A 15798-nucleotide genomic window follows, 5' to 3' on the forward strand; every position below is an offset into this window, starting at 1 on the left:
CCTGAAAATGTGATGGTCTCAATTACTAGTTTCAGGTCTTCTTCAATTCAACGTGATGTCCATTTTCTGAACCACTGTCCCATTTACAGGTTGTACCGTCCACTGGTTGCAAGTGTAGGCGGACGTACACTGCAAAAGCTCTCTGTCAGACCAAAATGTTACTTCTATTTACAAAAACCAAGATAGTGTTGGATGAACTGCAAAAACGTTAAAACTCTGTCCACCAAAGACCTATATGCATCTGTTAGGGCACCTTCAGTCAGAGTCAGCAAGCATTCAGTATTTTTCACTCTGCTAATTTTTGTGGGAAAAAGTGACAGTTGGTGCATCACATTTGATGCAGACATGACAAGAACACATTACAACTAAAGTACCAGTTGTCGGTAATGCTTCACAAAGTTTCCAAAGTCTCTCACAGCATGATAGAACTGCTGGGATAGCTCATTTACCCATGTTTTGGTAAGTCAAGATGCTGTGCTGGAAGAGGAGAGACGGGACACGATGTGAAGATTAATGCTGGATTATGAAAGCCTTGAAGCTGTAAATCTAATATAATCATCTTTGAGTATTTTCATTTTTACCCTGATACCCTTGACGTATATTAGCAAGCTGTCGATGAATTTAACTCATACAACCTGTGTACGTAAATGCTCGAGCACGTCTTGAATAAACCTGGTGTAATAGACCTTTTTCACAGCAGATATTTTTCAAGGTCACACTAATTACATGACACTTTAACCTGGAGATGGTGTTCATCATTTCTGAAAGCTCTGTTACTTTCTTAAACTGCATAAATGTTTCCTGTATTTTCTGGATGAGTTCCAATAAAAATGATTAGTAAATAATTATTCTTTATGGTCATTATAACATTGCTAAAAACAAATCTAATTTGTGGCCTAAGAGTTTTGCATAGTGTAGCTTTAAGTGTGTGTTTGAGCTTTAATTGGGGTTATGTTTTTTGAGGACTATACGCTTGAGCGAATGTTGTCTTTGGAAAGAAAAACCTATCGACTGATTACTTTTTGTGGTGAGTTTTACTTTGGTTCAATGAGCATCTTAGGAACTGATGCTTTTATTATTTATTTATTTATTTCCAGTGTTGTTGTAAAACATTCTGAGAGGCTTCTCCTTGAGTTCACATGCCTGTATCTCAAAATCTGGAATACCACATTCATAAAATACCTCTTGGAGGAAAGGTACTTACGCTTTTCATGACTTAAATAGTCAGCACTAACACGCGTGACTTTTCTCACTGCAGTTGCACTGATTTATGTTGCAAAAAGCCAAGTTTTGGGGGGGTTGGAGGTTTTTGCGAACAGAAATCCAAACCGCAGCGCTGGGAGCTGCAACAGCTAAAAATAATACAAAAATGACATGTCGCACAGCAGGGAGTAAGAAGCTGCTTTTGGGATCATCCTGCCTCTTTAAAGGCAAACAGAAGACATCCGTGGTAGGGTGCTGCTGATCATTAGTACACCTACATGTAAGATGTTTTTCCGCTTGCGTTCTCAACTTGGGGGAGGTCATATCTGAATAGCTTCAGTAAGTGACAACAGCATTGCATGTACAATATGCACGAACCCTCATGATGTTTGTGGCAAACGTTGCCTCCTTATAGACACCAGGAGAATGCTATTCTGTCCATAATTTAGGTAAGGCAGTGGGTGGCCTTTCCTTTGTGTTTTAAACCAGTCCTATTTTTCTGCACAAAACCCATCCCCAGTGTCTCAGAGAATAACACAATCTTACGGGTCTATGAGCCATATCCATAGCACACTATCAGATATGTTTGCCCTCAAAAGTTTCTGGATTCCTCCACAAAAATTGTCATCATTTATAAAATGGCCTATATATTACTCTTCAAAGTCGCACTCAAACATACAACACAAACATTCGGAACATGTCCCACAGATCCAGGAGCCTTGCAGACTACCCTTCATGTCCATATTTTACTGAAGCAGAGATTTCAGTCAAAGCTCGGAGAGATGAAATGGAAAAAAAAAGTGTAGGTGGATATGGAAACTGGAGCTGACTGTCAGAATGATAAAGAATATGTAGGCTCCTGCACTGGCACTGTGGGGGGGGGAAAAAAAGGATAATCACGTAAACTAAAACTCGGTAAAGTTATATTTTTGAAAGAAAACTTTCTATGTGTGGTGATTTTAAAGGGGACATATTATGCTAAATCAACATTTTAATCATTTAAATCCTTATATTTGGGACTCTGGAGGCCCTATCAGTCGACAAAGTGTGGAAAAAAGATGACTCACTCATGTTTTTGTGGTCCTCCTCAGTCTAAGTACAGGAGATAAAACACGCAATGTTGACTTCCGCACTCACTGGGACGTCACAATGAGCTAAATTCCTGGAATTGTCTCGCAGAGCTCCACTTTGTCCGTAAAACACGCAAGAGTCCTGGTGAGGGCAACATTATCCGAAAACCGGAAGTCCGCAAAGTCAGCGAAAAGTTCTATTCTTAGCTCCACAGTCCAGTACAGAGTTCTACACAAACTTCCAGCCTCAGAGGATTTATCTGTCCAGTGAATACATGTTATATATGATGGCAATGTGCCTGCCAGTAGCCTCTGTGGCTGATGTCTTTTCCTGTCCCTTAAGTTTCGTTTTACTTTTTTATTAAGGTGGACCTAAAGAGAAACTACTAAACAGAGTGTTCTGAACAGGGCTGTTTTGGCAGGGTGATTGAACTGCTGTGGTGCTTCATCCTTCTGGTATTTTGACCAAAGCATGTTACAGACATGTTCATTAGGACACCAGGGAACTAGGTTAACTTGTAGAAATAGGGTATATAAATGTTTTGACATCACCGTGGTAACTTTTGTTGTAGGTGTGGCCTGCTTCAGGTCGGAGACCGTCTTCTGTCAATCAATGGGATCGCCACAGAGGATGGGACTCTGGAGGAAGCCAACCAGCTTCTCCGAGATGCAGCGCTGACCAATAAGGTCACCCTGGAGATAGAATTCGACGTAGCAGGTGTGTGAAGTTAACAGTAGGTTATCATACTGTACAATTAATAATGGTATGTATTAGTCTTTGTTGTGACCTTCATCATATAGCTTACAACATCTACAAGTCTCAGAATAGTTGTGTTGAAACAATAGGTTAAGCCACATTAGAAACAATTATGTTGCCTAGGTTTTGGTGTTTTGAGAAATTGAGGGTGATGATATCCTTGTTTTGAATGTTTTAACACAATCTGTAACCTGTGTTTAGGTTTGGACACAAAAAGCATCTAATTTGGGGTTGTGAATGTGTTTGTGCTACAGAGTCGGTGGTGCCCAGCAGTGGTACTTTCCATGTCAAACTGCCTAAGAAGAGAGGAGTGGAGCTGGGGCTCACCATCAGTGGTAGCAACACACAAGCACGCACACACAGACACACAAACACACAAACACACCAAATCTCAAAGTGATGTATTTTCTGTGTTGAAGACCTGCTTGTGGAATGTCAGAGAACCCATGAAACGCACAAATAAACATGCGTTTTGCAGTTTTTCTCTCTGGTGACACACTAATCTCAAGACAGTGGCCCCACAAAATAATTCCATAACAGTATGTGGACGAGCCTTTTGGACATTTATAAGTGATCGTTTGATTTGAGGCTGTTTTGCATTGTTGAATCTCAGTTAATGCATAGGACAGTAAGTCTGTGAAAGCTAGAATTAGTTAAAGTGCCACCATGTTTGCAGGAAAAGTTTCTGAAAAATGGAAGGAACCAGTGCCAGTTGCCAAAAGTTCACTGCACTCTTTTAATCCACAGAGATCAAGCACTGTATCACAGAACCTGACAGTGTTCTAAACCTGCAGTGTAAAATAAGCAAGAATTTTAAGTTAATTAGCATTGGAGTCTGCAATGGTGCTGAAGATAGCATCCAGATGTGGAGATTCCGGGTCGACGGTTGCGGGGAACGTTATGGAAAACTTAACCTACAACGATCATGCCCCCAACTTTGTCAAATAAAATAAAGATTTTACAGTAATTCTTTACATTTTAGTCCAACACGCTTTCACACCAGTAACACTCACTTTAACGGTAAGAGGTGTAAAAACTAAACACTCATTGTAAATTATCTTTCCCCCTCGCGATAGTCTGGCTTTATGCTATACTGTATCTGGAGTAGTGAGGGACATGTACATGCAGCTGCTTGGTAGAAGAGTCAATAGGAACATCTTCCTCTGCCTTGTCCCCTGATTGGTCAAAGTCTCCCCTAAGAAGCCATAATACACCAAGGCTGGAAAGGCAAAATAACTGATCACATGATTTTGATGACGTTGTAATTACTCAAAATGATGTTGCCTACACCAGGTTGAAGTTAATTGCCATTGATGTGTCTTAAATGTTGGCATGGACTCCACAATGATCTTGCTCCAAATCCAAAACTTACTTGTGATTATTGGTAGTTAAATTGTTGTGCTGCTGCTGCTGACACCATGATTAAAACACTCTCTTAACTACATCCAGTGTTTAATAATGATGAGTCATAAAATGTGTTTATGATGCGTGTGCAAAGATTAATGGCTTTATTTGTACCAGCATTAACTCAGTGACGGGTAGACTGTTGAACCTGGCGCGCATTTCAATGTCTGGATTAAAGATATAAATGCGTAAGTATGTGGGCTATTAGAATGGATTGAGCACTATTATGATCCACAACCATTATCCCCAGACTGGCTGCGATAATGTAAATGTTTTTTTTTTTAGGGAGGTAGCTGTGCCAAGTATAACCAATCCTCTTCCTCTGTACATTTTCAGTTTAAGCTCGTCTGGAGAATCATTGTTTCATTCAGGGGCGTTTTATAAGAAGGACTTGTATATAATAAAGGAAGCTCAGTAGAACATGTTAAATTACTTATGTCATTTCTGACAGCTCTGAGGTATAGATGATAGCTGCTGTGACTGTTCTCGAATCTGAATTGATGGAAATTGACTCATCTTTATTTTATAAATGCCTTGAACAATGGATGGCTCAAAGAATGGTGCAATGGCGCCATCTACCAAATATAAGTGTTGATATCTGACAGTTTAAAAGAGCAACGCATGTGAACTCCTCCACTGGTTAGTGTAGATTTACAGTTGGAATTGATTTGCTGCTGATATTAAAACATTGACATATTGCCCAGTGTCATGTCATGTTACAGTCGCACCATTACAGATGTATTTATTGTGTCCTTTTATCATTGGCAGTATTTTAATTAGCAGTGGTGGAAGTAACAACTGTATTCGACAGATATTGTACTTTGTTGTTTATGTTGACATCTCCGTCCACAGCCAGTAAGAAGGCAGGTGAGCCCCTCATCATTTCTAACATCAAGAAGGGCAGCATGGCTCACAGGTATCTTACATCTTCTATAGTATTGTATTCCATGTTCTATTCCATTCATTTTGTCATCTGTGTTTGGGTCTATTCGTATGATTTTCTCATCATCGTACTAATTTAATTATAATTAATACCGATTTGTATTATTTTACTCTCTCGCACATCTTTTTTTCCCCTCTCCCTTCTCACCTCTAGGACAGGAACACTGGAGCCTGGTGATAAGCTGTTGGCCATTGACAACATCAGACTGGAGAACTGTTCTAAAGATGACGCAGAGCAGATCCTCCAGCAGTGTGAGGAGCTGGTCAAACTAAAGATACGCAAAGATGAAGATAACTCAGGTATAACTATGCATTAGTTTAAGTTGTGTTTGCAGTTTATGTACATCATTATTGTAATACGTATTATTATTATTGTTGTTGTTGTTAATATCATTAATTAGACTTGTTTTATACTTTATCTGGTTAAAGATGGGCACTTTCAGTGTTTGTCCACTGGGTGGTAATGTTGGTCTTCATGTGAGATACTGGAAGCTTTATATTTCATTGAGCTTATTGAGGCAGGAGCTGCAGGATACCAATTGAAAATCCAACGTGAAACGATAACCACAACATGCAATGAGAACACGCAGAATCTTAAGTGTCATTCTGCACTGCATTGTTGTTCAGTGTCATTCTGCACTGCATTGTTGTTCAGTGTCATCTTGCATTTGTGCGATTCGACGAGTTAAATGAATGTGTCTGAGTGGTTCTCTCTGTGGTTTGATGTGATGTTGAGGGATTATGTAATCATGCTCGATGATGACTCAGAGTGCATAGTGGCACGCACATCCTCTTAACATGTGCACACATTTGTACATCTATCAAAGTAAGGACATTCATAAGGACTTTTTGAATTTCCCAGCCACTTACACTAAGCCACTCAAGCCTTAAACCCGACCCTTACCCTCTAACATTTGCCACAAAACTAACAATAGCCCATAATGAAACTAATGGAATTAACCCATTATTCATGAACCTCTCCATTGTGGGACTAATGAAGGACTATCTTATTTCTTATCTCTTATCTTAATGTCTTCCTCGGTGAGGTCTAACACTCAAACTGATCCTCTCACTGTACAATCATACAAGTACACATGCACACACTCAGAATTGTGGAAACATGATGACGGGGCAGTCTTCTCCTTGGTTACCTAGGAAACTGTTTTCTCACCAGGGTTAACATACTTCTAGACTGAGGTGTTTTGTGTGAGTTTGTGTGTGCATTTGCATTTTTATTACCTCTTTGGGAACTTGTTCAGAATAAACACTGACCTTGTCAGGACCAGTAGTCATCATCGAGACCATTTCTGGGCACAGGGGAGATGTGAAATGTACTCCATATACACTTTTTCTTTATTCCTATATTTCTTTGCTAGATAATATTAAGATGTAGCCTATTATTCAGATAAAAAAAAAAGATACAATAACATACAATATTTTGTTTTCAGCACTATAGTCATTGGGTCTGGTTATTGACAGCACTGGTGTATGAATAGGATGTTAAAGTGACACACTATGTTTTTTTATCATAGTTAAAAATGTTTGGTGAGTGATGGAAAATATTTGGTTCACTGAGTTGAGAGTTTGCATAATACACAGTACCATTTGTATGATTTACTCCTGAGAGCTGATGCATTAGAATACCACATGCGTGTGCGTGTGTGTGTGTGTGTGCGCGTGTGCGTGTGTGTTTTTACCAGATGAGCAGGAGACGTCAGGCAGCATCATCTACACAGTGGAGCTGAAGCGGTACGGAGGCCCTCTGGGTATCACCATTTCAGGCACAGAGGAGCCTTTTGACCCCATCACTATATCTGGCTTAACCAAGAGGGGCTTGGCCGAGAGGTACATAATCTCTTTCTCTGTTTCACACACACACACACACATGCATTTTCTCTCTTTTTCACTCTCTCACACACACAGCTGTGGAGCAGTAGAAAATCCCACAGATTTTATTTCCATTACAGATTTTCCCGTCATTACGTCAGGACCAGTGCAGCATTCAAATATAGTATCTAAAATGATTATCATTAAAATAATAATATCCAAGATAATGATTGTGCTTCCATAAATCAATTTACCAGATGCAACTATGAAAAAAAAAAAATGTCTATTGAAGCTTTAACATGCTGTTGTCGATCACATTCACTGTGGCTAAATTCACTTCTTCTAGTGGGAGTTCTATAAAATCTAACTGGTAACTGTTACCCATATAAAGGATATACAAGTGGTTTATCATATGTTATTAATTTTGTTTCCATTTTGAATGATGCACAATACACCATTACCCACGATTTATAACAAAAGACCATCTATTTTTCAAGATTGTTACTGTTAACCACCTTTAAATGCGCCATTATGTAAGAATGTGGCCAAAAACGGTTACTCCATTCAAATTCAAAGTACCGAGGTCTTTTAGGTTTCGTTTTCCTGACGTAACTGAGACTCTACTGACTGCAGTGATTGGTAGACAGCGGAAGGTGGCGCCACATGCCAAAACATGATTTCAAAATATAAACATTATTTGCAGTCTGCAATTTATTTATTTTTTATGACAATATTTGGCTGTACTATTGTTGTTGGTGAGTTCAGTTTGTTATATGAACATTATTCCTGAGTCTCTGTGACATATTAGGAGGATTTTATGGCCAGTTGCTTTAGATTTATTACATAATGCACCTTTATATCTTAGTTATGTGTTATTTTTTAACACGGGCAAAATAGGGGTATGTTGTAACATATAAAACCCATGGCCATTGTATAGTGAGTTACTAACTCTAACAGTCAAAAGAGAGTCTTATGCAGTGCCTAAAGCTAGCTATTGCAGAAAAGTGTAAAGTGTAACTAAGCCACTTTATTTCTAGTAAAAGCCACTGTATATGTCTATCTAATAATGTTATTTGTTGATCCAGGTGCAAATATTCAGAGTTCAATGTAAAATATTTAAATTGTACATGTTACAATAAAATGTATTTAACTACTACCTCTCTAACAGCTAATGGATATTGTCAAAGGCTATTTTAGACCTTGTTTGCATCACTGGGTCACTCTTACATCACTCTCTTGTCCAATCAGAGCAAGGCTCATTGTCCCAGACTCCCCATGTGAAGCACGGTGTGAGCAGCTCCTTGTTAGATAGCTGCAACTTGGGGTCAGATTTCACTACCAGACCAGTGCTCCCACTGCGCTCCCCCTTCTTCCTCCTATCCCTCACTCAGGGCTCAGCCCACTTCTTTTTCATTTAAACTTTTCTTTTCAAATCAGGCATTGGGTGCTTGTCTGCAGAATAGGGGGTTTAGTTACATCTTAATATATGAATTTGGTCATACAACATAATAAATCAAACTTTTGCGAGTAAGGTGACCATCCTGTCGTCATTCAAAAAGTATGGACTGGCGATCTGTCCAGCGTGTTCCCTGCCTTTCTCGCTATGTTAGGCCCCAGCGGCCCATGTGACCCTCATGTGGAGGATAGAGACATAGACAATGAATACATTAATTAATTGGTGTGCTTATTCATGAGTTATAAAGTGTTAAGTCCTCAATATTAACATAATTATATATATTACTGCATATAATTTGTTATGCATATTATATAACCCCTTATAACAAGTCCTATTATTAAAATATGCAGCTTTTCCCTTTTAAAGAGATTCTGGATATCACCTCATGTCCATAGCAGAGGAGAGTGAGCAATAGGTTTCCTGTCTAACATTATATTTCACAATAATAATAATAACAGTAACGTCAACTTTTTTGAGCAGGTCACTTGTCTCTTCTGCAAAGATTCTGTTCAATTTTGTCAATTAAACACTTTGTCTTGGCTTTCTATCAATGAAAACAGCTTCTTTTCTTTTCTTTTTACTTGGAACAAAATCATTGGAATACAAATAATGTTTGTGAGGTTGGAAAAAGAAAATTTCACTGCCTCATTAGTATTTGTCTTCTTCAAGCCGTGCTTTAATGAAACAGAAACTACATATAAAACTCGGAAAGTTTTCTCACGAAAACACACACCACACCTCTTTATAGCATGCGCATGCGATATGAGTGTGTGAGATAAGCGCTCAAAATAAACATCTCTGTCAAAGTAGGCCACGACTTAAAGGACTGCTTTACATTTATAGCAGGTTTACAACAGTGGCCGGTGATAGATGGGTGAAAGGAGCCACTCTAATTTGGTCCGCAGTCACCTTGTTATGACCATGAACTAGTCATGTGGTTGTTTTATTGGGCTGCACTCTGTCTGTTCATTATTGGCTGCTTATCTTTTAACGGTTGTAGGGGGAGTTGGGGGGGAATTGTGTGAAAGGCAGTTTACACTTATAAATATTCTGATATATATATTATGCATATTTTTTTCTCGATCAATCAATGTATTGTTTGGCTGTTAGTGTTCCAAACAATACTGTTTACCAACTGTAGGGGGACCCGAGAGCACATCTTACTTGAAGTTAAAAAGTTGTATAGTTTTGCTTGAATGTCCCTTTTCTGTTGCTTTTGTGATGCCCACTGTGCATGAATGTGTATGTCCAGGACAGGGGCTATTCATATAGGCGATCGGATCCTGGCCATCAACAGTGTCAGTCTTAAAGGCAAGCCGCTGAGTGAAGCCATCCACCTATTGCAAATGGCTGGCGAGACGGTCACCCTCAAAATTAAAAAACTGCTCGACAGTAAGTACAAAAGGTTTTAATACACCTTATACATTAGCACAAAGTGGATGCCTTACATTTTAGAAAAGATTACCGAGCTACTGACTTGTTTTCAGACTTTCAGGTAGACACTTAAATCTGTCAGGATCTCTTTTATTTCAATATTAGGTGACATACTGTCAACTTGTGTCCTTGATGAATACATATTCAGATGTTGCCTTGTGTGATAGCTTTGTTGAAAACAAAATAAAACCCCAGAGACAACCCGACTTCTGAACCGTCTGAAAATAGATACATTGCCTCAGAGTTTCTCTCCTTGCTAATATTTTTGTAGAACAAAGCTAATTCGAACCACTTTTTCTCCAAGAAGTAGAGGACAGGAAAGAAGGAGAAGACTTGACGGAAAACGACCTGAGTGACCCCGAGGAGGATGATTTGACAGACAGTCAACAGACCAGCAAGCTTTCTGAGCTGTACTCCACCACCATACCCAGTGTGGACTCTGCCATGGAGTCATGGGATGGCTCAGGGCTGGACGCTGGCTATGGCAGCCAGGGTAAGTGGTGGTTTAACACATTTAGACTAATGGATTCAATTGGACATTCACTTGTCTTTAACCTCGAAATGAAAATGGAAACTGCAATCTGTGAATTCACACCTTCTCCTTGTCAAGGTATGTACAACAATCAAGCCCTTGGTATTGCCCTTCATCCTCACGAGTGGCGTAGCACCAAGCAGCAGTGCAGCACCACACCACCTCTTGGACCGAGGAAGAACTATCCCTTCAGCGATGGAGGGTTCAGTGAGGATGACTGGGACAAACCACCAGGGTAGGACTGAGGGTTGATTTTTTTTTTTTTTTTTTTTTTTTTAAAGACTTTTGGTGCTCTAGCCACTGTGCAAAATACAGGGCGGTCTTGGGGGGCTAGATTAATATTCGAGACCCCCCTCAAAGGCAGATTTTGAGGGGGGGTCTTAAAATAAATACACCTTTAATGTTGAAACTGAATTCATCGTTTTTGTTTATGTTTAAACAAAAAGAACATGTTATTTTAATTAAACATGTTACAGTGTAATTGGAAAATTTGTTTTTTTTTCCACTAAATGTTTTTGTAATTTTCGTTTTACATATATGATCTACATAAATAATACACTTTGCATGCAATCTTATCCTTTATAACCAGACCAAATGTAAATTATTTTATTGGTAATTTTGTATTGTAATGTTTTAACTATGCTTTCCAAATGGCGCTATGTTAAAGGCCCACACAAGCCCACATCTGACAGGGAAGATAGCCAATACTGCAGGGCGGCACCTGGAGTGGTGAAACAGTATTGGGCAACAAATGGGAGATGGGACCCCCCCCGGTTATTAATTGGTATTTTGCACACTGGCTCTAGCACAGGGTAGTGTTTGTGACTGTGGTTTGTAATGCCAGTAACAGAGTCTCTGGTGAAGTGGAAATTTCAGTTTGAAGGCTGACTCATGTAGTCAGCGAGGGTGACAGATCTGGATCTGGAGCGTGAGAGAATGTGTGAGAGTGTGCATGTGTAGTGATGTGTTATGGGGATAGTAGCATTTGCCGGCATTATGTAACACCAATGCAGAGAAACAGGAAAATAACCATGTCAGTTGATCATCAACCGTAAAGACAACTTTTACGTAATAGAGAAAATGCATTTCAGATCAACCAAGACTTGGCATTGGGTAACCAGTGGTGAGATGAGATCATGTTTGTGTTTGTGTTTTTGTTTGTGTGTGTGTGTGTGTGTGTGTGTGTGTGTGTGTGTGAGACAGGTTTATCAGCCAACAGCCAGATGGTATTCTGCTGGATCCTGATGACAGTTTCTGGTGTCAGGCACTTGAAGACTTGGAGACCTGTGGACAATCAGAACTCCTAAGAGAGATAGAGGTCAGTCGTCATGTTGGCATTCACTCTAATTCATGCAGTCATTAGCATTAGCTTCCTTAACCTCAAACATTTGCATCACCCCAGGGTCTTGGTTAAACGTCTCCCACAAAGGGGTGGGAGCCTTTTTAGTCTCTCGTAAGTGTGTTTAAGGATCATACAGTGATGCTAGCTGTAGGTAATCAGTCCCTGTTGACCCTTCTAACCATGGTAACATTGCAGTCGCCTGTACAAACCTGATAATAAAATTAAATGGTGCTAAAGGCAGTTCTGCTGTAGGCAGTGATATTCAGAGGAATGTTTTCTTACTAGATCACCTTTAAATTCTTGTCTTGAAGGTAACCATGATTACATTTTTAGTTTGCATGTACCTATATTCTGTATGCATCTAATAAAAATTCCCCAAATTAAAAAATAAAATAAAAATCTAATTATAAATAGTCAATGCACAAAGCTGCTATATGGCCTCGTTACTCACACTTTCTTTCTTTTTACCTGAACTATACAACCACAACCCAACACGTACTTTCCATTAAGTTATGCCAAGTTTGAGTGACTGTGTATTTACTTGTTTAGGCGTCCATCATGACGGGCACAGCCATCACTCTTGGCGTAGATGGTATCAATAAGCCTCAAGCTGAGCCCATATTGAGTCACAACAGGATGAGCCCATTGCGAAGAAATTCTCTTCTGCACCAAGGAAACCTGCTCCACCAGGGCGCACGCCTCCACCAGGGGATCCTACTGCATGAGGGCGCACACCTGCACGAAGAGGCCCAACTTCACCATGGTCAGTGGCAGTAAAGGGAGAAAAATAAATGTATAACTCTACTTTAGTCTCAGCTAAATTGTTGAGAGTATGTTGTCACACATCAAGCTTTTATTATTTAAAATGCTTGTTCAAATACTGTTAAATGTGTTATTTAAAATAGACCTTCACCAGGAGGCCCACTTTAACCAGGAGGCTCACCTCCACCAAGATAACCAATCCCCCCTCCTGCATCACGAGCCAAAACCCAAGGCCTCATTGAGAGTGTCAGAAAGAACGTGGGAGTCTCGAAGGATCAAAGAGGAAATGCAGGGGATTCTGTCCCCGACGCCTCTGGAACTGCATAAAGTGAGTTCAAACCTCTGTCAAGAGACTCCTTTGATGTAGTTTCTGCTCTTTAAAAGATGGTGATAAGATTAGGTGAAGTGGGGCCTTCAGTGCAGAGTAAATATAACTGATGTTATTCTTTGTGACAGGGACAAAAGCAATTCAGGAAATAAGCTTTTGATTTTTCTCGTAACAAGCATTAGGGAAAACCTGGCTGCAGCCAGCTTAGTTGAGCATAGAGACAGGGGCATGGTATAGTCTTACATTTTAAATCAACACACAACTTTGTATGTTGTTTGTTGAATTATTTGAATAGAAGTTAGGGAATATTCTTGACCTGCATACGTTTCTTTTGCCTGGGGCCCATAAATCCCTTGAAATGCCCTCGTTTGACCATTAACTATCATTTTTGATATAGGAAGCCGGAGTAAGATGACGGACCTCCCAGAATCCATGCATGAAAAGTCACTTTCTGGGCCACATGTCATCTTCATCAGCGGCCATGTTTCTGCATTGTTCGCCTGTCGTGAACAACTGTTTGCAGATTTGCACACACAGCCAGAGCAGCTGCACCAGCTGCACACATTAAAAGCATTAAATGCTGCAGCTCATTCCCAACTGTTGAGTGTCTAGGAAATGTCCTGTCCTCTTAATGGTCTGTCTGCCACGGAATACAACTTTGAGCTTGTTTGACTTTAAAATGCCATAGAAATGACTTTGAGAGAGACATTACATTTGTATGGCGATATAGTACAGGATTTACAGAATAGCACCCAACACACACTTTGGTCTATATTATGCTGGCAGCTCACACTTGTACAGCGCCAGCCCAGAATATGAAATACATTTATGTGAAGGGAAAGGATGCATTAAATTGAATCATTAGCATTTTGGCTATTCAACTGATGGACTCATTGGCCATGAGCCAACATGCTTTAATAGCATCTCTGTAAGGACAGATCATACTTCCATATTATCATTTTGTTTACACATTCTGTTTTCACAGCAGAAAAGATGGGCCTCATTAGTATTTAAAAAAATATTTATATATTACATATCTATTTATTCAATTTATTTTAAAAGTAAAATTTAGATTTATTTTAATTACAATTACAAATCAAGCTGACATTCGTCATCTGGTCGAACACTGCGTGCGTGTTAATTTATCATATTTATTATACATGGCTTTATAAATGATGCATTTTTCAGTTGTCTCCTAGCTCTCAGTCTCAGGCTATGAAAATAATTTTGTGCATTAATGATTTAATTTGCCTGCTTAATTTACTGTGTTTCCATGTTCCTCAAGTGAGTCAGTGGTCTGAAAACATCACAGGAAAACTTTCACTACCATTGTCAACTGTTTAAAAAGAATACAATGAGACTGTTCAGACATTCTTTGCCTTGCTGTGTTTGGAGAATGACTGATGTGATCAAATGGCCTTCAGCTGTTGTCTTTATGCGCTGTATGAAAACCTCAGTCAGTGAACTGCGTGTGCCAACTATTTCTTAAAGCGTGCAATAACAGACCACAGACCAGTGAGTGAGTTTTAACTGCAGGCTTATTTATGAAGAAATTACATAAATAATTAAATATTATTTAAATTATTAAAAGAAACAGTAGCAATGGATGGTACCAGAACATTTTTACAGACACACATACACATTTAATAGATGACTTGTTCAATCTCCCTTCAACCATTCAGAATGAAACCAGAATCTCGGGTTTGAGTCTTTGAATCTATTTTGAGTTTATTAGGTTTTCTCATTTTAAGTTTCTCAAGTTCTCATTTTATCTAATTTAGGCCTATTTATGAGTTTTAGTTCTATTTCAACGTTCTCTTTAATTTGCTTAATCCGCTCTATTTAAGCTTTAAATCACTTTTATAAACCCATCAATGTAATACCAATTTGGCACACAATAAGGAAAAAGTGTTCATAAACAAAAGAAAATAAAGTTCAATAAAGAAAAATGTATCAAACATACAAATCAATCAGATCTCACGGATCAATATAATCAATAACTCAAATTTCTTCAGTTTGATATATAAGCAGTCTTTTAAATCCTTTACCAGTCCAAATGAAATTCACTGTGTGTTGCTGCAAAATCTGTCAGTTCTGTCCTACCACGATCCCAGTGTCAGAATCAATATCTTTATCCACGTGTGTAGGTGAATTTGCAGCACAGGTAATCCTTGTTTCCACGGCTCCAGGTGTATTCACACACCAGTGATCCCGACAAAAAAAAAAACCTGGCCCTAAAATGACAGCTCTGCACTCGCCTTTTTCTCCGCCGCGAAGCAACTTGATGGTCTTGATTTTTTTTAGCTCTTGGCTACACAATTACACAAATGAAAACACAAAATACACAGCATAACAGTTGCTGCTTTAGCTTAGCTGCAAGCAATATCGTCTTCACACTGAACTCATATGACAAAGGAATACCTGCTAATACACACACTGAAAAATAGCTTTTCCAAAAGTGCAATACAATATCCTCCCAAAAATAAAAGGAAAAACAAGGTGTAAAACCTCAAAATAGTCTTTTACTCCTATTTATGTTCTCGACTTTTCTGTCTGTAGCATTCTGCTCTTGCTCTAATTATTCTCCCTCCCTCCAGCAAGCGGCGCTGTAGTCACTTGACCGGCACTTATTAAAGGAGCAGTAAGCATAAAAATAATGATAAATCGAACAGTGAACTGCTTTTATGACATTCTGTTGACATTCAACACAATAATTATTATGTTTGCTTACTTTGAGGTTT

The 15798-nt window shown here is 39.1% G+C and overlaps 1 protein-coding gene across 1 annotated transcript in view; it reads left to right on the top strand.

The window, feature by feature from the left end:
• Nucleotides 1-15798, top strand: part of grip2b (glutamate receptor interacting protein 2b) — a gene marked incomplete at both ends in the record, with an annotated part of 96759 nt that overhangs the window by 79925 nt on the left and 1036 nt on the right. The window contains 11 exons of the mRNA XM_083892812.1: nucleotides 2846-2991; nucleotides 3285-3365; nucleotides 5287-5350; nucleotides 5531-5676; nucleotides 7077-7221; nucleotides 9912-10051; nucleotides 10398-10586; nucleotides 10704-10860; nucleotides 11829-11943; nucleotides 12517-12730; nucleotides 12873-13057. Coding sequence (XP_083748938.1) covers nucleotides 2846-2991; nucleotides 3285-3365; nucleotides 5287-5350; nucleotides 5531-5676; nucleotides 7077-7221; nucleotides 9912-10051; nucleotides 10398-10586; nucleotides 10704-10860; nucleotides 11829-11943; nucleotides 12517-12730; nucleotides 12873-13057 — 1582 coding nt within the window. The remainder of the gene's footprint in view (nucleotides 1-2845; nucleotides 2992-3284; nucleotides 3366-5286; nucleotides 5351-5530; nucleotides 5677-7076; nucleotides 7222-9911; nucleotides 10052-10397; nucleotides 10587-10703; nucleotides 10861-11828; nucleotides 11944-12516; nucleotides 12731-12872; nucleotides 13058-15798) is intronic.

This window comes from Microchirus variegatus, assembly GCF_963457635.1.
Source record: "Microchirus variegatus genome assembly, chromosome: 7".
NCBI classification, from domain to species: Eukaryota; Metazoa; Chordata; class Actinopteri; order Pleuronectiformes; family Soleidae; genus Microchirus; species Microchirus variegatus.